The 25,659-nt window shown below is 35.1% G+C and overlaps 2 protein-coding genes across 3 annotated transcripts in view; one reads left to right on the top strand and one right to left on the bottom strand.

The window, feature by feature from the left end:
- Nucleotides 1–519: 519 nt before the first annotated feature.
- On the bottom strand, nt 520–20,984 carry LOC123530085 (uncharacterized). Of its 2 annotated transcripts, none has more exons than XM_045310782.2 (5): nt 20,870–20,984; nt 12,965–13,151; nt 9,332–9,544; nt 6,665–6,873; nt 520–4,423 (listed from the first exon to the last, which is right to left on the bottom strand). In XM_045310782.2, exons 1-5 carry the CDS (start codon nt 20,960–20,962, stop codon nt 3,728–3,730), a joined length of 1,398 nt encoding a protein of 465 aa, XP_045166717.2. In that variant the 5' UTR covers nt 20,963–20,984; the 3' UTR covers nt 520–3,727. The 2 variants fall into 2 exon arrangements, with proteins under 2 accessions (XP_045166717.2, XP_045166716.2); XM_045310781.2 differs by having other exon boundaries at nt 20,758–20,913.
- A 39-nt stretch (nt 20,985–21,023) lies between these two features.
- Nucleotides 21,024–25,659, top strand: part of LOC123530084 (pre-mRNA-splicing factor 18-like) — a 28,472-nt gene continuing 23,836 nt past the window's right edge. Inside the window, exon 1 of the mRNA XM_045310780.2 lies at nt 21,024–21,156. Within this exon, the coding sequence (XP_045166715.1) occupies nt 21,091–21,156 (66 nt within the window). The 5' untranslated portion in view covers nt 21,024–21,090. The remainder of the gene's footprint in view (nt 21,157–25,659) is intronic.

Raw genomic sequence — 25,659 nt, 5'->3', positions numbered from 1 at the left:
ACGGAACATGCCCCATGCACAACTACTGTTGTTACTGATCACTTGTGTGAAGTTTCATTAAATTGTGTCAAGGAGATGAGGAGAGATGGTGAGCACAAGATTGTGTCTATGTATATAGTATAGTAACAAAAAAAACAAAGTCCCATAACTCTGCAAATTCTTTTTCTAAAAGAACCTAACATGCCCCATGCACAACTACTGTTGGAACTGATCACTTTGTGAAGTTTCATTAAATTGTGTCAAGGGGATGAGGAGAGATGGTGCACACAAGATTGTGTCTATGTATATAGTATAGTAACAAAAAAAACAATTCCCATAACTCTGCAAATTTTTTTTCTAAAAGAACCTAACATGCCCCATGCACAACTGCTGTTGTTACTGATCACTTGTGTGAAGTTTCATTAAATTGTGTCAAGGGGATGAGGAGAGATGGTGCGCACAAGATTGTGTCTATGTATATAGTATAGTAACAAAAAAAACAAAGTCCCATAACTCTGCAAATTTTTTTTCTAAAAGAACCTAACATGCCCCATGCACAACTACTGTTGGTACTGATCACTTGTGTGAAGTTTCATTAAATTGTGTCAAGGGGATGAGGAGAGATGGTGCGCACAAGATTGTGTCTATGTATATAGTATAGTAACAAAAAAAACAAAGTCCCATAACTCTGCAAATTTTTTTTTCTAAAAGAACCTAACATGCCCCATGCACAACTGCTGTTGGTACTGATCACTTGTGTGAAGTTTCATTAAATTGTGTCAAGGGGATGAGGAGAGATGGTGCGCACAAGATTGTGTCTATGTATATGGTATAGTAACAAAAAAAAACAAAGTCCCATAACTCTGCAAATTTTTTTTCTAAAAGAACCTAACATGCCCCATGCACAACTACTGTTGGTACTGATCACTTGTGTGAAGTTTCATTAAATTCTGTCAAGGGGATAAGGAGAGATGGTGCGCACAAGATTGCGTCTACGGACAGACGGACAGACAGACAGACAGACAGACAGACAGACTGCCTGAAACCAGTATACCCCCCTTACAACTTTGTTGTCGGGGGGTACAATATATATAAACAGACAAAATTATCCTAACATCTAATACTGTAAAACAAGTGTTGTTCCATAAACATCTATATAAACTGTTTCCTTTTGATTTAAGTACACTATATATATACTCTCATTTCTGAGGAGCAATAATGACATTTCACAATGTGGCTGCAGCAATTTTTCTTATGAAGATGAAATATATTAATTTCTTGTGAAATAAATTTTCGATAATGACTTTTCCTACATTTTTCATCAGCTTCCTACATTTGTCATCAGTTTCCTACATTGGTCATCAGTTTCCTACTTTTGTCATCAGTTTCCTACATTGGTCATCAGTTTCCTACTTTTGTCATCAGTTTCCTACATTGGTCATCAGTTTCCTACATTGGTCATCAGTTTCCTACATTGGTCATCAGTTTCCTACATTGGTCATCAGTTTCCTACATTTGTCATCAGTTTCCTACATTGGTCATCAGTTTCCTACATTTGTCATCAGTTTCCTACATTGGTCATCAGTTTCCTACATTAGTCATCAGACTGAATATTTGCCAAACACAGTTGAAAATATCAATGCAATAATTCTTTTTGATTACCTCCCTTTATGACTGCGACTAACAGTTCTTGTGTAACATTGTAAAAACATTTCTCTTTTCATTTATTTATGCATATTCTATATTTAGACAGCTGCTTTATCTGTTATGACCATGAAATAAAATCAAAGCCTTTAATATAGAACTGAAAGTTGAAAAGCAGCCAATATGAACATATTAAGAGCTGTCCGTAAAACAGCCAATGCTCGAATATTCGAATTGTTGTCCCAGAAGCAGGAATATTACCCTGAACGTTAAAATATCTATAGAGTTTCAACCCATTATCTGCATTAGTTTTGGAGATAGTAACTTGCATGCAAAACTTTAACAAGCAGTTTAAAGTTCAAAAGGGGACATAATTTGGCCAAAATTCATGTCAGAGTTATGGGACTTGATGCTACCACCTTGTTTTATAAGCCCGTAGACATATGTGAAGTTTCAATTCAATATCTGCATTTGGTTTGGAGATAGACAAACCAGGATTTTCTAAATCCAAAAGGGGGCATAATTTGCCCAAAATATATGTCAGAGTTATGGAGTTTGACCCAGTGAGGTTGGTAATTAGGTTTCAAAGCCATATGCCTTAAAGTAATAGCTACATGTATTTGCATGCAAAATCTTAACCAGGATATTTTAAGCCCAAAAGGGGGTATAATTTGGCCAAAATCATGTCAGAGTTATGGGTCTTCATGCTATCAATTACTTTCATAACCCTTAAGACAAATGTGACATTTTAATTCAATATCTGCATTAGTTTTGCAGATAGTAACTTGTATGTAAAACTTTAACCAGGATTTTCTTAGTCCAAAAGGGGGCATAATTTGGTCATAATACATGTCAGAGTTATGAAACTGGACCAGTGAAGTTGGTAACTGACCTAGAAAAAGAAAAAATAAGTTTCAAAGCTATAAGCCTTTAAATGATAGCCATATGTTCCTGCATGTAAAACTTTAAACAAGGTGTGATGCCAACGCCGAAGCCAGGGTGAGTAGAATAGCTCAAATAGTCGAGCTAAAAATGCAACATGCTATTTGTTCTTTGTCAGTATTCAACAATTCTTTTAATTGTGCCATATTTGCTCATCTTCAGTAATAAACTAGGATACAATGTTTTTTCAATCAGTATATGCAATACACTCTAAGCAACAAACAAGAGCTGACAGCACGCTCGACTATTCTCAGTGCTTGATAGTATAATATAAGCTATGAGTAAAACTTTAACATTACAATAAGCATATTCTTATCGAAAAGGTGCCATAATTCAGTCAAAATGCAGGATAGGGTTGCCTCCTCCTTTTTACAGACTGGGGTCATGATGGTATACAAGTATGCAAAATATGAAAGCAATATCTCAATGGACTTTGAAAATATTTGGGGTGGTACACAAACTTTAACATTTATTCTAAGTCGAAAAGGTGCCATAATTCAGTCAAAATGCTTGATAGAGTTGCCTCCTCCTTTTTACAGACTGGGGTCATGATGGTATACAAGTATGCAAAATATGAAAGCAATATCTCAATGGACTTTGAAAATATTTGGGGTGGTACACAAACTTTAACATTTGTGTGACGCTCACGCTAATGCTAACGCTCACGCCGGGGCGAGTAGGATAGCTCCCCTATTCTTCGAATAGTCGAGCTAAAAATAGAGTTATACAGTACATAGATATGCATTAGTCTGTCTTAATAATGTAATATATGAGAGGATTCTCAAATTTGCTTTTGTAATAGTTGATAAGTTTAGAATGTGGATGAAATTCATAACCTAACTTGCTCTTCAGTAGAATCTTCAAACCTACTCCATCAGTTTTGTACAAGATAGTCTTTGTATTTCACATAAGAACAATGATCTGTCAACAGACGCCCTTTATATTCATAGGTCAGCACATTTATAAAGCATTACCATAGATACTACTGCCATGCAACAGGAAGAATTAACAAGAACAGATTTGCATATTCCACATTCAAATGATAGGAAAAGTTTAACAAGAATCTCCTGTCAATTTTCAACAGCTTAACATGACTTTTTTATCTGTAATTCAACAGCAATACAGCAAAATAAAATCTAATAAGAATACATCATAGTGTGTTTTATGTAATAACATGTGCAACAACCATCAAATGATCTGAAGGGAACAATTCTTCATCTAAAACAGTGTATGTTAAATCTAATACTGTTCTAAATACAGTTTTTGTATACATGCATAGAAAAAGTAATACTATTAAACTTCCAAAGAACTGTACATATGGTGGTAACCAAAACACTGGCCACACCTGACTAACTTTTATAAACTTTTGTTTTCGTCGAAAACTTGTTCCTCTAAATTTGCATAATTTAGGATTAAATAAACAACATTTAAAACCAAGAATGGAATACAATGTATCCCCATAAGAATTAGCACCTATTGTTAATATTAAAACTATGGCATAAAACAAATGGAACATAACCATAACAAATAAAATAGAATGTGCGACTAGACTTTTGAATGTACTGTTATTACATGTATCACAGTTAGGTAGAAGACAATCCTGCTTGTTTCCTATTGCAACACAAACCCCACATTGACAAGATCCACGGGGTCCACAATCATGCTTGCAGGGATATCCTGTCACTCCTTTATATGACAAATAAGCTGATTGGATAATATTGGTGAATCTTGACCAATGAATAGCTGCCTTATATCTTTGTTTATACCGATCACCATTTCCAATTAGTTTGACAGATTTCACATGTAGTTTGGACTCCATCAGAATTCTATCTGGTCTGCTTTCAAATCCAGGTGAAGGCTGAAAATAAATATGCATGTGCTTTATATCCTTTTTTTCTTGAGAGAAGAGAAAAAAATGTAAGTCTAGACACCTAAGCATCATCAAAACATTTAATTACTAAAATGTGATAAAACATAACTTCTGAATGTGCAAAACAGTATAAACAAGAGCTGTCTGTAAGACAGCATGCTCAACTTTTCTGAGTGCTTGTCTCTGAATTAGAGCTTTGCCAGTAAAGGAGCATATCCAATGGTCTATAAAGCTCACCATGAACACTTTGTGCACAGGTAAGCTAAAAAGTTCAGCCTTCCCACATTGCTTAATTCTAACTGAATAACTAGAAGATGCTTTTGCAGAAAAGCACATGTCTCCCCTAATGCATGGAAGTAATAGGCAAGATGTCAATAGGGTTCAGGAGCGAAAGTCAAAGGGATTTGATGGTTGGCCGCAACAGGGATCATCTACTTGGTATGTCCAAATATCCTACGAAGTTTCAACATTCTGGGCCTAGTGGTTCTCAACTTAAGAATTGGAATCTGTTTTTCATGTTCTGGTCTCTGTGACCTTGACCTCTGACTGAATGACCCCAAAATTAATAGGGTCAACTACTCTCAATATCTAATGAAATTTTAAAGTTCTGGGTCAACTGGCTCTCAAGTTATTGACGGGAAAGAGTTCAAAATGTTCAGACCTATGAGACCTTGACCTTAGCTGAAGTGATCCAAAAACAGATATGGGTCAGCTACTCTGTAAGTCCTATCATTCTATGAAGCTTGAAGGTTATGGGTCAAATGGTTCTCCAGTTATTGATTAGAAACGATTTTCCATGTTCAGGACCCTGTGACCTTCTTGACCTTTGATCTAGTAACCTAAAAACTAATAGGAGTCATCTACTCTGTAAACTCTATCATCCTATGAAGTTTGAAGGTTCTAGGTCAAATGGTTCTCCAGTTATTGATAAATAAATTGTGACAGAAGGATGACCCCTACGACCTTGACATTTGATGGAGTGACCCCAAAAACAATAGCATTCATTTCTCTATAAGTCCAATCACCATATGAAGTTTGAAGATTCTAGGTCAAATGGTTCTCAAGTTACTAATCAGAAATGGATTTCTATGTTTTGGCCCCTGTGACCTTGACCTTTGATAGAGAGACCCCCAAAATCAATAGGGGTCATCCACTCAGCATGTCCAGTCATCCTATATAGTTTCAACATTTTCTGTCAACTGGTTCTCAAGTTATTGATCAGAAATGGTTTTCCATGTTCAGGCCCCTGTGACCTTGACATTTGATAGAGTGATCCTAAACAATAGGGTCATCTACAACATAAGCCCTGCCACCCTATGAAGCATTTCCAGGATTGAAACAGAACAAAGCTTACTATACATAATATTGCTTATCTGAACTTTAAACTAGCTTATCAAAAATGACTCAAAGATAAGTTCTGCATGTTGTCTGATGGCAAACATTTATACCAAGTGAATTGAAAATCCTGTAAAGGGATAAAGGATACAAAGTTGACACAAAATGCTGCCTACCTGAACTTTGATCTCACTTTAAGATCTTGACCTTGAATAAACAAGACTGAAGTTTGCATTTTGTCTAATCATAGCAAACATTTGTGCCAAGTAATATAGAAATCCTTCAAAGAACTGACACAAAATACATGTAGTGTCTATCTGACACCTGACCTTGACCTTGAACCAAAATGACTGGAAGTTGTTTCTACACTTAATCTTATTATGGCAAACACTTGTGTGCTAATTTACTTGAAAACAATATGAGGGGGTGAAATGGTGAAAAGTTAAGAGCTGACACAATATCATGATGGAGACAGACGACTGAACCAAAACATTTTGTCCCCTTAACCCAGAAAACTTCTACAGAGACATAATAACAATAATTTGAGCCGTGCCATGGGAAAACCAACATAGTGGGTGTGCAACCAGCATGGATCCAGACCAGCCTGCGCATCCGCACAGTCTGGTCAGGATCCATGCTGTTCGCTAACAGTTTCTCCAATTCCAATAGGCTTTAAAAGCGAACAGCATGGAGCCTGACCAGACTGCGCGGATGCGCAGGCTGGTCTGGATCCATGCTGGTCGCACACCCACTATGTTGGTTTTCCCATGGCACGGCTCATTTATCTGTGTAAAAATTGCTATAAATTCTTAATTTTGGTTATATCTGAACAAAAGAGCTTTGAGATACTAAGTTTTTACTGTACATTTGTATACCAATTTCAATAAGTATTACCATATTACTAAAACTTAGACCATCCTCTTTAGGATGAACAACTAGCCACGCATCTTTGAAGTGAAGTCCGGACAAGTCGGCATCTTTCCTAACTTTCCAGCACGGATTGTCTTTTGTCACTCTGCCACGAAGAAATATCTCTATGGGCCAGTTGTAGTCATTGTATGTATTAAAATCACCAAGTATAATAACATTGTGAAGTCTTCTCTCTGAAAGGGAATAAAATGTATTACTTTTAAAGCATTCACTGAGTAATAAATATTTTTCTAAGACTGAGCAATATCAGACATGACATTCTGATAACAGGTCCTAAACCTTAAGATGTTGCTAGAGACAATTATAGAATTGTTCCCCTTTCCTGGCCTTCCTACTAACTGCAAAATGGAGTATAGAAACAGCTATCAGTATGATCTTAAGATTTTCACATACTAATTGCTGTATGGCAGCTAAAAAAGTTCACTCCTTACTTTGAATAAGTATTTTTAATATATCATTTCTTGTCCTTTGGAATCACGCAATCTATTCCATTGTACATTTGAACAGATTTCCACTAGATGTTAATGAGTTTAACGGCTGTTGTTCAATCAAACAGTCTGCAATTATTTTGCTTTGTTGCATTCTTAGCTTCAAGAGCATCTTACTATTGATTTGATGTACACAGAATTCACAAACAAATTTAACAAGAGGTTCATGCTGACCCTGAGTCACATAACTGACCTTGGCTACTTGACCTTGAAAATATGTCATGCCACGCAAAGGGGTCTGACACATGTGGGTCACCTTTATATGGCATAATAGTCCCGAGCCACTGGGGACAAAAATACTGGTCACTACATATATAACTGCGACAGTTATAAATGCAGTGACCAACGTTTTTGTCCCCAGTGGCTTGGGACTATTTATTATGCCATGTTAAGGTAACCCACACGTGTCACTCATTTGATGCATCATGAAAAGTAACAATAATTGTATTTAGGATGAAGCAGGATGGACAAGAACAGTTCCATGAAGATCCATTCAAAAATGAAGTAATTTCTAGTGTAGTAATGGTGTTTTGAGTATAAACAAGACTTTTCTTTCAGCTGACCTTGTGACCTAGTTTTTAACCCCTGACGATCCAGTTTTAAAGTTGACCAAGATTTCATAAAGATGATCATTCTGACCGAGTTTCACTAGATTAAGTAGACAATATAAACTATACAGTGTTTGTTTTTTGTTGTTGTTTTTTTGAAAACTTGACACAGTGACCTAGTTTTAGATAACAAAACGATCTAGTTTCAAATTCAACCTACATGTAGATTTCATTAAGAAAAACATTCTTACCAAGTTTCATGTAGATGAAGTAGAAACTTGGCCTCTGCAGTGCTTAAAAGAGTTTTCTATCAACTGACCTACTGACCCTATTAAATTTTGTGAACCAATATGCCAAAATAGGACCTCTACTATTAATAATATTTTCTATGATTTGGCATAGTTTTTGTCCCTAAATGACCAAGTTTCAGATTTGACCTACACTTCACAAGCTTCTATAAAGCACATGATATGACCTTGATTACAAGCTTTTTCTATGATCTGACCTTGTGAACTAGTTTTAGACCCTGAATGAACCAGTTTTAAGCTTGACCTAGACTCACAAAGACAAACATTTTGATCACGTTTTATACAGATCAGGTTTAAGAAATGGCCTAAAGAGTGTAAACAAGGTTTTTCAAAGATGTGATTTAGTTACCTAGATTTTGAATCCAAATACCCCAGTTTTGAAAATAACCTAGACGTGTCTGACCAGGTTACAGGTAAATCAAGTAGAAAATGAGGCCACTTTTGAGGGATAACAAGGTTATTGTATGACTTGACCTAGTGACTTAGCCTCTAACTCAGGATAACAGAGTTTCAAATTAACCTAAATTCTGAAAGACATTCTGACCTTGCTTTATATAGATCAAGCAGAAAATATGACATTTAGACCTAATAATCCAGTTTTTTGAACCCAGATCGCCCAGTTTTGGATTCATCTATGACTTAATTGAGACAACATGGCTCGACACTAACAATTCTAGCAAGGGACACCCATTATTCAAAGCTAGGTGTTCCTCCAGGATACCTATTTTCAACAACGACAAGGTAACAGCCACATTAAATACTGAGTTACATTCAAAGATTTCTTAATTCTAAACAGAACATTCAACCAAAAAAATATGAAACCAATGTTGTTTTCATCTCACAATAACTGCTAAATCCTACATCAGTTGATACAAAATAAAGCATATAGCCCTAGACTGTTGCAGAATTTGATTCGAAACAAGGAAAGAAATGAATTTGATTTAAGATTTAGTAATTTTGGTCGAGTACATTTTCATCCTTTCAAACCTGAGGGATACCTTTTATTGTTGAGGGACACCAATTCTACCGGTAGGGGGCACTCTGAAACACCACTAAAAAAGTTAGTGTCAAGGTCTGGACAAACATTCTGACCATCTTTAATTAAGATTTGGTCAAAATTGTTAGTTCTAGAATATTCACAGTTAAATGTTAAAAGGTGCACGGTGGACACAGTATGATCATAAAATCTATATTTAATACAGAGTTATGTCAGTCGTTATTGCTAAAATAAATCAACATTTAAATAATTGACAGTGATATAGTTTAGAAAAACTCTTTGCGACTTACTTGTTATAAATGTTGTGATGTCTGCTATGTTTCTACACTGCTGTTGTCTATAATAGGACAAGTGTACTACAAGGATATCATACAAAGTTTCGTCTCTATCTTTCACTCTGGCATGTACAATGACACGTTTGTTTTTGTCAGGATCTCTTGGATGTGGTAGCAAATACTGAACAGAGCTGTCAACAACTGGCAAGCGACTGATGATACCAATACCTGAAACACAACAGCTATGATTATTTATATTATTGTAAACTTGTATCACGAAGAAATAAGCAACTATGATTTGTTTTATCCAGTTTCAAATCAGATTACTCATGTAACAAGCAACCTCGATTTCTTGCAAAACTGAGTTGGATGATGTATATATTTTGCTATTCAAAATAATATTTATTGTGCAGTGAAACCCTTTCAAACTGGAACCCTTGAATACTGGAAACCCCTGCAAACTGAAAAAATTTTGCAGTCCCGAAACTTGGTCTTCCTTTTTTATTTGAAAAACAAGAGTGCCAGAATGTCACAATATACGCCCGTCACAGCAAAATTCTTTACTCTAGCTGCTGTATTGCAAATGAATTTTAATTTTTGTGGTTGTTTAGTAATCATAGTAAGTCTTTTGTTTTCTATGTTGTACCACAGAAAAGTGGTCTTGGTTTTTCCCTATGGTCAATTATAAAAAAGTTACAATATATGTTATTTAAAGTAACAACTAAGGGAAGTAAATCTTAAAAAAAAAAAAAAAAAAAAAAAAAAAAATTATAAGTCCACATAAAAATCTTTACCAGGTAGAGATTGGTCAAAATACACCTCAAAATTGGATGTAGCATGCATGTTGTACTACAGAAAAGTGGTCTCGATTTTTCCCTACGTCTAGTAATGAAGAAGTTACAATATAAGCTATTTATAGTAACAACAAAGGGAAGTAATTCTAAAGGAAGGAACTGTGCATGACACTTCCTCTCATGATGGTGTATAATTGTGCCAAGTTACATCAAAATCCCTCTATGCATGAAGAAGAAATGCTTCGGACAAAGTCATTCTTGTATCTGACCTTTGGCCTCAAAGTGTGACCTTGACCTTAGACCTAGGGACCTGGTTCTTGCGTATGACACTTCGTCTCGTGGTGGTGAACATTTGTGCCAAGTTATATCAAAATCCCTCTATGCATGAAGAAGAAATGCTCCGGACAAGGTTTTCATTCTTGTATCCTTTGACCTCTAAGTGTGACCTTGACCTTAGACCTAGGGACCTGGTTCTTGTGCATGACACACCGCCTCATGGTGGTGAACATTTGTGACAAGTTACATCAAAATCCCTCCATGCGTGAAGAAGAAATGCTCCGGACAAAGTTTTCATTCTTGTATCCTTTGACCTCTAAGTGTGACCTTGACCTTAGACCCAGGGACCTGGTTCTTGCGCAAGACACTCCGTCTCATGATGGTGAACAACTGTGCCAAGTTTCATCAAAATCCCTCCATGCATGTAGAAGATATGCTCCGGACAAAGACATTCTTGAATTTGACATTTAACCTCTAAGTGTGAGTGTGACCTTGACCTTAGACCTAGTTCTTGCGCATGACACTCCGTCTCATGATGGTGAACAACTGTGCCAAGTTTCATCAAAATCCCTCCATGCATGTAGAAGATATGCTCCGGACAAAGTCTGTGGACACCCCCCCCCCCCCAGGGGCGTTCCCATAATACGTCCCATTTTTCAAACGGGCGTATAGTACCCTTGTAAACCTGAACTCCGCTATTACGGAAACCGAACAATTGTTCCATACCAAACTGCTACTTAATCAACAAAGTTACTCCTGAAAACAGAACAAGTTTCAAGTTGATCAGAATTATTACACTTGGCTTTTATAATGATCACCAGAATTAACATTGTTTGGTATTGTTTCATACAGTAATTAAACAAGATCATGGATTTAAAATGAATCAGGTAGCTAGGCAATTCAAGGGCCATTACTCTTATGTTTCTGACGCAATCTTGCCCATTATCAAGACTGATTTAAATTCTGATACTTTATACATTCCATGTAGGTTTCAGGAAGACTGCTCAAGAAAGGTAGCACTGTATATGTTAGACATGAGATGTAGCCTGTAGGGTATTTTGGTCATAGTTACATGTAACTCTTGCATTGTTGGAGCAGTTCTGTCCTTTTTCAAATCTGTGTCCAATGTTGTGACTACATATTTTCAGTGTAAATTTGATGTAGACTGCTCAAAAATGCGGTCTTTTGTGTAACAATATGAAATGTATTTAACCATGTCTATTAAGGGACTATTTGCATTAAATGACCATATTGTTAAGTTCCTTATTATTGTTAAAAGAACAAATGAGCCGTGCCATGAGAAAACCAACATAGTGGGTATGCGACCAGCATGGATCCAGACCAGCCTGCGCATCCGCGCAGTCTGGTCAGGCTCCATGCTGTTCGCTTTTAAAGCCTATTGGAATTGGAGAAACTGTTAGCGAACAGCATGGATCCTGACCAGACTGCGCGGATGCGCAGGCTGGTCTGGATCCAAGCTGGTTGCATACCCACTATGTTGGTTTTCCAATGGCACGGCTCAAATTATCTAGAAGAGATTGTGTAAAGAAACCAGTTTGTGTAATTGTCTCAGGTAGTCTCTCATTTCAGATTGTACTGAATGATGATTTTAACTAACTCATGGGTAATAACTCAATGTAACTGTCAACAGCAGTCTTGTCCATAATTGGACTTAACTTTAAAAAATCTATGTAAGTTCAATGAAGATTGCTAAAATTGTAACTGCTATAATGTGAACTATATCACTTTTGATTAATTAAAGTTTAGGTCATAACCGAGTTGAAACTGAAACAATCATGACTATTATCACTTGTTTTAGATTTTGTTGTTATATACACTTTATGCAATTTGCTCCAGAAATACCGGTATGTGTCTTCCAGTTTGATATAATGTGAAATATACCGATTTCACTAATCCAGTAGACATAACTCTGGTACTCTGACAATCTTGACCATTCATCAAGATTTACCCAGACCTTATTACTTTAAACTTTATGCATAATATATTTGTTAATCAGTACTGAAGATGTAAAATAATGCAATTATGACTTATTCAATAGACAACTCCTGAGCCCAGTGTCACTTGAGTTACGTTGCTTACTAAAAATTGTCTGAGTCCTTGTGGCAATATACAAAGTGTGCATGTTTGATAGAAATTGCTAGTAACTGTTGCTGCAAATGCTCAAACTATGTGAAATATGATAATTTTGTCTAAGGGACATATTTTCATAACACAGCATTTTTTTCATTACTGAGGCTGAAAGCGATCTATAATCATAATATATTCTAGTAAGTTTCATTGATTGCTTAAGAATTGAGGTCTTCAATGTATTCATAGTAAAACTAATGAGAGAAGGCCAACAGAAAAGAGAAGGTAAACAATGACCCCCCAAGAGAAATTTTGAGCACTTAAGCAATATATAAGTATTTTCTTTTGATTTAAGAAACAGAAGATGCTATATCATACCTTGATGACTTGAACCTGATCAAGTGAAATAAAAAAAGAAATAAAAAAGAAATTTTTCTCTCTACTGTCAATGCTCAAAGTCATCAGCAAATCGCTCAGTCTTTAATATTACCTTCTCCTGGATAATCTGTGTCGATGGTCTGGTCAATGAATGATACATTGTTTGCAACTTTGAAGACATGCCACTTGAAGTATGATGGTAATCCTGCCTTTATTTCTACTATCTGATTTGCCACCTTTGGGTCTTTGCTACTTCTAACTTCTTGCAAAGCAATCACATCTGACCCAGTTGTGCCGATCTGTAAAATATCTCAAATTATATATTGGCTCGTAAAATATATGTATTAATTTTGCTTTTCTTAGGTTTACCTTCACCCCACACAATTATAAGTTTGACATATGGCAACTTTCCAGCTTTTCATTTTGCATGAAGACCCCAGGTGCTCCTCTGCACATTATTTTATCACTGGAGGGAACCTTGGTAGAACCATTGTTTTCCATAAGCCGAGAAGTTTTTACTTCTTTCAAGACTTATAATTGATTTATTGTATAAAAATGGAGAGAAAAAAATAATCTGATAAGCGATTTCTTGCTGTTCAAAGTGAATTTACTACTTAAACAGAAGGGGTAGAGTTACAAAGTTTTAAAAATATTGAGTAACATGCGGTAAAAGTTCTCGATTTTGCTTTCACTCTTTAGATTACATATCGTGGGAGAAATATAGGTAGGTTTTACGTCTACCCCAAGGTAATTTTACGTCTACCAAAAGGTTATTTTAGAATGAAGTAAGCAAAATTCAAAACAGAAACACAGGATTCGACCTTATTTTTTCAATGCTGAAGTTAGAATTCTGTCTCATTAAATCCATTTACTTGAGGCACCCTAGAAAAAATGATATTGACATTTTTATTTTGTGTTTTGTAATTGTTTACCAATAGTCTGATGTTTCTTTTATCAAAATTAATGGTAAAATGAGTCCTCTGCAAATGTTTTGGATAGTGGCCATCACTTTGAAATGTGTCTCTACTTGAGCTTGAGAAGATACATATGTTATACAAAAATTTATAAAAAATAGCATGGTAAAAGTTGTTTAAAAATTGCAAAACAGTGTGAAACACAGTCACCTTTAAGGATATACCAAGCAAATGCCATTTTGTAAACATTACTATCAGGCATCTAATACCTTAAGCTAAAAAGGGATAAACAAACTAATACTAAAGGATTCATTCAGTAGTTGAGGTATTCATTTGTTAAAAAAGATCTGAAAACACAAATTTAGATCAAATGTTTAGCATTGATTGCAGCATATAAAAATAAATGTGTAACATATAAAGAATTTAATGATGGGGAGGGGTGAGGGGGGATGGTAAGGTTATTCGGCGGACAAAATAGAATACTCGACCATTCCCCATAAGACAGTTACCCCTTAAGACATCCCCCTCCCCCACAGAGGATGTTTCCTCTCAAGACGTTTCCCACACAGTTGTCACCTAATCAGGGTACTCTTCATTTTGAAAACCAAATGCCCTTTACCACACAAAGCAGAAGCCAATATAACCTCCTTTACATGATAATGAGATGGGATAATCAGTAATCGGTATATGGCTGATAAGCCAGACAGCTTTATCTGAGCAAAGGTGTTGGCATTATTTTGTGATTACACACACTTGTGTTACAAATACGGATATTTCAGTATTTTCTGTAAGTTTGAAATATTTAAAAAATTTTAATGTAAAGATTTTAGTAAATTAAATTCTCTTTCCAATTAAAATACAAAATTCATTATAGTTTCTCTCTTTGTTTCGAAGATATAAACTGCTAAAATGAGTGAAATATATTTTCAGGCATAAATTTATGTTTTGCACTGGTTTCAAATTGAAATTCATATAGTTTAATTTTGATGTTTGAGAGTTCAATTTATAGACTTGTCTGCCGAATAGGGAAAATCATCATGTTTTACCGTGTCTTATTTACATAAAAAACTACCATCATACTAAATAACACTTCTTAAATAAAGGAATGTTCCATTATTAAAAGTACAAAAACATTGCTGACCTCGAAACCAAACAATACTTGGGCTAAAGATTAAAATATTTTTTGAAAATATCACGTAATTTTTTTGCAGATCAATCATCGGCACATCACGTGTGACTTCCGCTGCAATTAAATCTTTCGGTATCATAAAATATTTGGAAGCCACGGTCCTTCTGTTTGATTAACACTTCGTGTTATATAAGGCCATAAATTCCAAGCCATCGTATATATATACACAAATTGTTGTTATGGGGAAATCTGCATAAATCATGTGTGACCTTCATGACTGTACACTATTTAAAACATTTAAGACATAAAGAAAGCAGCAAAGAAGTCATGTGAGATGAAACGGCAGAACAGATGGCAACTAACAGACACAGGAAGACATCTTCACCAATACATGCCTGATGTTAGGCTTAAACTTAAGGTTCCCACAAACACCAGCATTGAAGTACAATGCGTGTCACCTATCAATTGAGAACCAGATACTGCATGCTAAATGGGTATATGCATAGGACCAGGTTAGCAGAATCGCCATTGAGCGCATGTGGACACGGTGCTGAAACAGTCCAGCATTATCTTGAAGACTGTGTGCTACATGAAGAAGTGAGGGAGAGGTTAAGACAAGAATTTGCTAGAAACACTGGAAAGAAAGAAAGACGACCCTTACAGTGAATGGCGACATCTATTGAACGAGACGCTCTGCAGCTTCATAAGTACCACAAAGCATCTCCTGAACAATACCGCCTCATGTTAATTTAGTGGAATACTACCTGAGTGATAATTATACTGTGAAGAAATACCGATGTGACCGACTACCAGAGAGACATTCGAGCCAATCAGGGCTCATGATTCAACGATTAGGTTTAAAGTTAAATAGTTGTTATTTTTAGAATGAGGAAAGTCCCGTGCACAGGCCAGATACGCAAGTAGTTTTCATTATTATTTTCAATGATTATCATCGTGCATAGGTAGGCAAATAAACGGTGTCTTTGATTACAAAGTTCTCAATAAATTTTAATTGTATAACTATTAGGAACCACATGATGCTGTACACAAATAATTATACTGTAGCGGTTCTCGTATCGGGTGGCCTCGGTAGCTCAATTGGTAGAGTGTTGGCATGGTAAGCCGAAGGTCCGAGGTTCGAATCCCAGTCGAGGCTGCACATTTTTCCTGAGACTGTTACATTTGGGGGCTCGTCCGGGATGCTCACCCTTGGAGCCCATGCAGGGTGAATCAGTTTGGCTGGGGTGTGCATCAGAATTCGGTTAACAGTCTGCGACAGACATTGGCCAGGAGTGCCAATGTCTCCCAATAAGAGGGAAGGTGTGTAGCGGTTCTCGTATCGGGTGGCCTCGGCAGCTCAATTGGCAGAGCGTTGGCACGGTAAGCTGAAAGTCCGAGATTCGAATCCCGGTCGAGGCTGCACATTTTTCCTGAGACTGTTACAATATTGATGACGAAATCTCATACTCTGCATTAGCAAACCTACGGAAATTGTTTCTCTAGGAAAAGTATATAAATAAAGTGACTGATTACGAGACATGTGGATACACCATCATAAAACATCATCAGTTATGTTAACTAGTCTAAATAATGAGACCTCGGGTAGATTACCTTTTGATATTTTACGTTGTCTACCTAGAGGCGGATATCGACAAGTCAAAAAAAAAAAACGATATTCAACTCTCGAGTACAATTATAATTTAGACTAATATGTTAGCCAGAACTATATATATATACCGTTCATCTGTATTGTCGCGGCACTTGACATTCGATGTAACAACATTAAACAAGAAACAACACAACAGGGTATTTCTTGTCTTTACCACAATATTTCATGTCATATGCAACAATTACTGTGTGAAAATGAATCAGATATCATTCAAGAACCATCCATGTGTACTTCGAACGGCAATAGTCGGCCATTGTCATCATATGACATCACATCACTAATGTCGCGGTATAGGTCAACAATAATAATTACAATTGTGGCAATCAAACTATCATAGGTTAAAAAGCACTAAATATTATTCAAACATTGAAAAGCTATCCAAGTCAAACTAACAGGAACACTCAAGTCATTAAACGCCAATTTAAATGTTTTATATTGTCTGTTTACATTGGCACTATCGAAAATATTCTCCTCTGGGCAGTGGACATACCTGATATTTTGCAATTCGACCACAGGTCATGCACGTAGACATAATGTATCGGAGCCCAAGAATTGTACTATTACTGAATATTTTCTATCTGATACTTATCTAACATTTTCCAATTCACTGATCAGTATCATGGGTGTATTTTGAGGAGATTTGTCGAGGGGCCCCCCATCCCCTCCTCCCCCTTAAATTCAGTCGAGTTTAGACGTTTTGATGTTTCGCCCAATACTGATATTTCATTCATTTTTGTGTAGCTGGGGATGTTACGTAAAATTTGGTGTCCTCTTACCTATAGGCGGGACTTAATTTGCATAATTAATGAGGACAAATGCCAATCAGCTGGTAGACAAACTTGTAAACAATGCAAATATTTGCTTGATTAATGGATTTTTTTTTATTTTTGCAAAATTTAGATAGTATGTGAAAATACGAGTTTAATAAATATAGAGATATTTAGCAATGTAACTGCAGGTATGAACATTTTTTGCGAGCATGCGTAAAATAGGTCATGAACTTGACATGTAATCACCAGGTAGGTGACGCAACTCAAATACCACAAAATTAGTGATTGATCAGGTCGGATATCCGGGCACTTCAGCGTATCGCGTTGCGTAGCAACAAGCGGAGGTGACAGCAAACGCTAAATTGTAATTGAAAAGCGTTTAATGTTTCCTTAGTGCTGGTTATTTTTCTTTATTTAAAGTAAAATTTTGGGCAATATTAAGAAGTCAGTGAATTTATAATGTAGCATGATGTTCGAGAAATCACTCCCGAGAAAGAAATCTTTCTTTTTTAGGTTTCAGACGTGATATTCATCATTAATCCGTGTAAGCTACAAGGTCTCATATTTGTGACGGACTGAATGAAAATTATAATTTAAAAAATCGGAGGTCTTTACAAATAAATAAAACAGAAAATCTAGCTCATCTAATTAGGTTTCTCCATTCGTTTCACTTTTCTCGTTCTATTTTGTAGCCTATCATTAAAACAGTTCTGAAAGCCAGATAGCTTATTCATGATTTTAACATGTCCAAAACATTGTGGAATGATACTAATTTCACTTGGGTATTGATTATATTTTACTCGGACTTTATCATAGACTCCCTGTGTAAAATCTCAAACTTTTAACTAAAATAAAGGTATTAAATCAATATGATATTTTGATGAAACCTCAAAGTTTTGATTGTTTGTAGCATCATCTGGAGCATGTGCAGTGAAAAATCTTAATTTGATTTCTACAATAGTATGATATTAATTGCTAAAGTCACTATATGTTCATTGTAAACATACTTCGTCATACCCAAGTGGAAACTGGCAGGTACTCGAAAATGCAGCTCTCTGATTGGTCAATTAGAACCCCTAATGTACTGTGATGTCATGATAAAGTTATGAATACTGTGGTGTCAAAAGTGATTCAGTAACACCAAATTTAATTAAATCAACACCTCTTACCTAAATTCTGATTGGTATGAGATTTAATAAAAGATGTCATAATTTAAAGCATAATAGTACATAATGCGTAAATACTGGATAAGGGATTTTTTTCTCCCTCGAAGTGTATCAGGATCAAAATAGAAGATCTTTAACTGCATTTATAACACAAAGGTTTTTATATATAAACAATTGTTTTAAATGTAATATGACAGCTAGAGCTACTGTGTTACACGTGGAGATAAAGTGATAATTATAATACAATGTAATAACTGCATGCTAGTTTCTTTTCTACGAAAAGCCAGGACGTATCAATAAACTGATGACTTCCTTAAATACGAAAATACTGAAAAATGCTGATCTCTGTTTTGTATTAAATTGTCAATTATTTAAAACTGTGAATGATAATTTGCACGCTTTGTCTAAAACAATTTTAGCCATACCTTGTAGTTTTCAAAATCCATACTTTTTTGTTAATTGTTAGACTGTCACAATTGACTGCTTCCACATATAATAAAATTAAAGCATTCATTCAAGTCATAAGTTATAGATCACTATGGAAACCAATCAGTATGTGGTATATTAATGATAATCAGTTTTGACCAGTTCTTAATGACTAGCACTAATTAATAGATTGATTTCCTGTTCGTTTCATCCCTCTCATGTACCCCTTCGGGGCCTTATGGTAATTTCCTGTTTTATCCGTTTGATGTATGCCTTCAGGGTCTTGTGATATTTGGAAGATGTACATTATTGTTATTTGAGTGTTAACTGACTAAGGGATTAATAGAGCTCCTACATAGAAAAAAAACCTTAATCAATACACATATAGTTCATTTGAAATTTTAAAATCAATTCACCAAACTAATTTTTGGCTGGAAGGACATTTTTTCAAAAAAAAGAATAAATAAATAAAATAAATAAATATAAAATAAAAAAATGACTGCAATAAGATTACATATATAATAAGTTTTTAACTTTATTTAAATGACTTTCATACTTAATTATAGCATTTTACATAAACTAAATGAAATATATCGCACAAAGTATATTTCAGGAAATGGCAACAATATAAAATATTTTATTTCAGAGCATTAAAACATTTAGAAAATCAGCTTATTTTAAAAAGACATAAAAAATCAGAAAATTGATTTACTTATTTATTTTATCTGTTCTTTCTTGAGAAAACAAACAAACAAAAACTCTTTTCCAAGACACTTGAAAGATTCTCTGAAAGATGAAATAAACAACTGCTACGATTTTAAGCAAAGAAGTTGAATAAAAAAAATGTTATGTTGTCAGATATTTAGTTTATTTTAATATGTAATATAATGCAAACAGAGAAAATGTTGAATAAGCTAATCATAACTGATCCGTAGCGTCAAAGAGCTGACAATACATAATCTGTCACTTTTTCCAGACCGTTTTAAAATGCCACAAAATCAATTATCACAAAAAATACCTACTTTTTTTTTTTTGAAAAATATACTGGGTATACCAATTACCGTGAGTCTTAAATTCAGTGGACTCTATTTATAACAAAATGATTGTTTGAAAGGATAAATTTTATTCTGTTTAATTAATTTATATTTTAGCTTAAGACTTTTGGCAAAAAATCGTCAAAACCCCAGGAAAAAAGTTCCAATACTGTCATTCAAAGAACAGAGGTGGAGAATTTTAGCATTTTCTGGCATATACCTATTACCGTGAATTTCAACTTTCAATCTAAAGAAGTTGTTAAATTGATCTAAGACAAAGAAAGCATTTCTATTTTACAATGGGCCAAACTAAATATGAAAAAGATATGGCAGAAATAAGCAAGTTTAATGAAAATTTGTGGAGAAAAATTGCAAAGATTAACTATAATGACCAGTCATTTAGCTAAATTCCTTAATTTCTGAGATCAGTGTGAAATAAAAAGAAAGACACTCCAATTTTCAAAAATAGTTTTGCTAAAAATCTGAGCACATTGAGCATTAATAATGAGAAAAAAATTGTAAAGGAATTTTCTTGTTAAATGTCAAAACAGGACATTCGCGGTAATATGTATATCCCGGTAATTGGTATACCCAGTATATATAGATTGTACCATTGGGTAAGCATATAATAAAAAAGATGACTCTTGGTTTGTTTTATTTGAAATTAAAAACATTACAACCCACGCCGCTAGTTAATTCGCTACGAATTGCGAGGTCCTGCATAATCGACTGCTCCGGATGTGACGTCATGCCGACCTGATCAATGACGCGAGATTAGTGATGTCGAGTATACAAACCATTTCTAGTATCCTCAGTTTTCTGACTGGCCAGTTGAACATAGTGTTCCATATGTTATACGTGCTTAAACTTAAGCCATATCCAGGATTTGCAAAAATAAAATAAACTAACAGTATTGGTTTCATTAGGACGTGTATCATCAGCTACTATTTTCATCCGGGTCCTGGTATATCTAACTCGCCTTAGAGATTTTAACACATACATTGCGATTGGTTATATTATCTATACTACGCAAGTTTCTACCAATCAAAATCGTCGTGACAAACTGAACTAAGGTGTGACAACTCTGGCTGCCAGAAGAACGACGTTGGAAATAACTTTGAAATTTGGAAATGGACATTTTGAAAGCAGAGTTAGAAAGGAAGAAACGCCTTCTACAAAATAACAGCGACATTATGGTATGCCGTCAACAATCTGCTTTGATTTCAAATGTTTGTCTCAAAATTATTCATAATTGAATTTTAATATGTCAAAATCATTGCGGAATGATACTGATTTCACTTGGGTAATGTTACATTTTACTCGGACTTTATCATAGACTCACTGTGTAAAATCTCAAACTTATAACTAAAATAAAAATAATAAATCGATAATATGAACTTAGGTGCTACCTAGAAGGCACAGCTCCCTTAAAAAATCACCAGTCAGGCCCCTTGAAAACTAAAGGAGTGCTGCTGGAATTATGGATCCGTTTTAGAAAGTTTATGTTCTTTAAGATCTATTAACATTTTCATGAATAAATGATAATTCATGATTTCTGGATGAATGTCTTAGAATGCATTAAGATTAAATCTTGACATGCGAAAACTCTACAAATATGCTATATACGAACTAAAGAAAGTTATACAGTTCTTTTTAAAAAGAAGAATGTGTCCAACTTAAAGCACAGGAGTCCGGAATTCTATCAATAAGACCATAGAAGTCTATCTTTACAAAAAATACCCCCTATATATATAAAATAAACACCAGGAATGAAACGTCAAAAACCCAGGGTCGCCTGAAAATACGCACGGAACACAGGGTGATCGCAATTTAGCGAGCGTAGTTAAGAAATAACACTAAAATACACCTACCACACTCGACAGCATTCAAATCTGATACACTTTACAAGAGTAATCAGACATTTTCTGAGGTTTTCAGCTGTCGCCGAAGCCATTCACTGACGTCACAACAACAATTACAGCGCCGAGATAAAGATAAAATACTTATTTTATCCTTTAAATTTATACATCGAGTAAATAAGTATTAGAATATTTATATGTTTACATCAGTCTATAATATCCCCTAGATTCCTTTTGCAATAAAAAGATAATTTACAAAATTTGATTGGGAAAACCCGTAAAGGGAGGTTACTCTTGGGATAATCCATTTTACGATGCAGCGGAATATCTAAATTTCAGTAGTAAAATTTGATACTTGGTGTACAATGACTTTTTTATATGAATAGAGCAATATGAAAATGTCTGTTGTGTAATTTGAAGGTAAGACAGTACGGGAATTGCTACTTTCTAATTTTATCCCGGTGCTGTAGTTGTTGTTATTGTTGTGACGTCAGCGAATGGCTTCGGCGACAGCTGAAAATCTCAAAAAAACCTCAGAAAATGTCTGATTACTCTTGTAAAGTGTATCAGATTTGAATGCTGTCGAGTGTGGTAGGTGTATTTTAGTGTTATTTCTTAACTACGCTCGCTAAATTGCGATTACCCTGTGTTCTGTGCGTATTTTCAGGGGACCCTTGATTTTTGACGTTTCATTCCTGGTGTTTATTTTATATATATAGGGGGTATTTTTTGTAAAGATAGACTTCTATGGTCTTATTGATAGAATTTCAGACTCTTGTGCTTAAAGGCAAAATACTGCTATGATAGACCTCTGGTATGGAGAATGAAAATCATTTACATGTACAAAGCTTGTTTAAAAACCAAAAGACTAGCCATCTTTAAAAGTTAATGATGAGAATTTTACCCAGAGAAAATCACTTTTTTGCCGAAATTCTCGACAATTTCTGTTTTATTTACTGAACTGCGAAGTTAACAGTCTATGACATTTTTATGGTAAATGTTTTAGCACAATTGGTATAGAATAGGAATGGTTGTTACTAAAGACTTTAGTAGGAGCCTTTTTGATGTTTATTGATAATTCATAGTCAGAAGTTTTTTTCCTAGTAATTAACTCAGTGATTTTTAAGCTTGTGGATGAAATATATGTTAACAGGGAGAAGAGCATTTTGTGCTTTTCACAGTTCAATGCCATGTAAATTTTGATCCAAAAACCTTTTTTTAAAAAAAAAAGTTTTATCTACTGACTACTGTACAGACAGTACTATGTACGTTGGAACCTGACATCACTAACAAAACACTTGTTAAATTTCACATGAATGACCTTATTTTTTACAATACTTTCAAAACCCATAATAAATAAAAAAAAAAAAGAGAAAACAACTGAAATAAAAAATGAAAAAAAAAAGACGCTTCTGGTGAGGATCGAACTCCCGACCTTTGGACTTCAATGCGACCTCGCTAACCACTGCACCAGTGTGGAAGTATGACGTCATTAACACAAATATAAGTATATATAATAAATTTCAGTTGTGGCAGCGTGACGAAAATCGTTTCACATGGAAAATATTGTATTTTACCTTTCTTTCTTCATAGAAAATGTATTTAGCACTAAATTCTTATTATCAGGCACTCATTTACATTTTTATTCAACGTTCAAAGCAGTAAGCGAAACGCTTTTGTCAACCGTAAACAGCAAGCGTCTATTGACGTCTAACTGATTAATTACTATGAGCATTGCGTACTGGAAGAAACCCGAACAACACCGATTTCCAAAAACTTACCAGGAATTTTCAACTCGATAGTAATTCAATACACAGTTTTATTCATTTTCTTTTTCACACGTCTAACCGTAATGTGACGCTGTTGGCGCCGCTTTGCGGCGCCAGTCGCTCTGCTATAATGTTTCAGTGAAACTTCAAAGCTTTGTTGTTTGTAGCACCATCTGGGGGCACCTGCAGTGAAAAATCTTAATTTGATTTCTAAAACAGTGTGATACTGGTTTCGGTTTTTACTTTTTAACCGGAACTGTAAAATAGTTCTTTTACTTTATCTTTGAGATGCACATAATCTCTATATTCTTATTCTTTTTAACAGCTATCCCTGACAAAGCGCCTGCTAGTTATAATCGATAACGATTGTTAAGCAGTATAACATAGACATAGGTTTCGGACCAGTTTCCAATAAAAAAATGAGGGTTTTCATTATATGTATTTTTAAATACAAATTGTTTACAAAAATCATCTACAAATCGTTAAACCCTAGTCTTTACTCTTTGCAAGGATGTAAACCATACTGGCCTAATTTGCGCATGCATCCAAAAACAGGGGCCACGAAAGGGCAGTCTAATTAACTTTAACTGGTTTATCTACAGAACCAGTTTCTGACAAATGGTTTTGTAAGCAGCTTTAAAATCATTATGACTAAAAATCTTTTATAATTTTGATTTTAAATTATGTAATTAACCTTTACAGCTTTTTCCCATAAATCATACAAGGTGTGGCTATCTTCCGTTACATACGGTACCGTACAGCACATGTGTAATCATATTATGCAACACAGGGTTCTAGCCAGGATTTTTTGAAGGCATGTTGCAGAAGGATATTTTTTGATGAACAAAGGGGTGGGTGCGGGAGGGGTGTCACCTCCCGCATGGGGGGTATGGGGGTTACCCCAGAAAATTTTGTGTTACTACAACTCATTTTGGTGCATTCTGGTGCATTTCAAAGTGAAAAACATAGCACTTGGTATTTTCAGTGATTAATAAGCATCATTTACATGCACAACAAGAACAAATAAAGATACTGGGTCATAAAAGATCCTATGGAGTTTATTTGCTGAATGTCAATTAAAAGTTTATCAATTTTAAGTTGCTAAAAATGTTCATTTACTATTTATTGTAAATAAAACAACACAATTTTAGCACTGCACACAGATCTATTTGTTTAAAGTTTATGTCTTCTATTCCTGTGGAGTTTATTTGCTGAAAACTTATCCATTTTAAGTTTTTGAAAATGTCCACTGTTTGTTGTACATACATGTAAAACAACACAATCTGAGACTGTCATCCAGGGAAATGCTGGTTTCCATTTTGGATCAATGCCCGATTTCCTTTGGCCATTCGGCGTGGCTGGGGAGGGATTCTGAAATTGTGACCGTGGCCGAGTGGTTAAGGTCGCTGACTTCAAATCACTTGCCCCTCATCGATGTGGGTTCGAGCCTCACTCGGGGCATTGAATTCTTCATGTGAGGGCTTACGGAAGGTCGGTGGTTCTACCAAAGTGTCCGTTCGTGATGAAATAATGCACAAAGGGTATTTCAAACTTTTCTCTAAAAGTTCTATTTTGAAAGTGACGACAGAAAACATTAATTCTTGCATTGTCTTTTCGATATTCCGCCCGAGAACACATTTCATACATGTGAAAAACATTAATATTACGGCGATAATTGTTCAAAGCATTTTACCGTGTTGCACATTTTTTGACTTAAATCCTTACATTGTCTTTCCTTGATTGTGAAAAATATTCGGACGATAATTTTTTAATCATCTGTCATTATATCTAGTGACATGTATAATCTTAAAACTTGCGAAAACAGTCACTTTCATGTACACATCACAAGATACCGCCTTAAAGGCGGAGCTATGATGAAATTTACGTCACACGTTCCACATAGGAAGCTGTCATTGGTTTATCAGTTATCTTAACTGGCATCGCTTTACCTAAACTATCGGGTAAGCACGTGGAAGCTTTTCCAATATACTAATTGATTAATCGGGGTGTTTATTGGATTTTATGACATGTCGCTTCGGCAATTAAGGGATGACGGGGGAAATAAGGGATG

Source organism: Mercenaria mercenaria, chromosome 13 (assembly GCF_021730395.1).
Source record: "Mercenaria mercenaria strain notata chromosome 13, MADL_Memer_1, whole genome shotgun sequence".
Lineage (NCBI taxonomy): Eukaryota > Metazoa > Mollusca > Bivalvia > Venerida > Veneridae > Mercenaria > Mercenaria mercenaria.
This window is presented reverse-complemented; position numbering and strand designations above follow the sequence as displayed.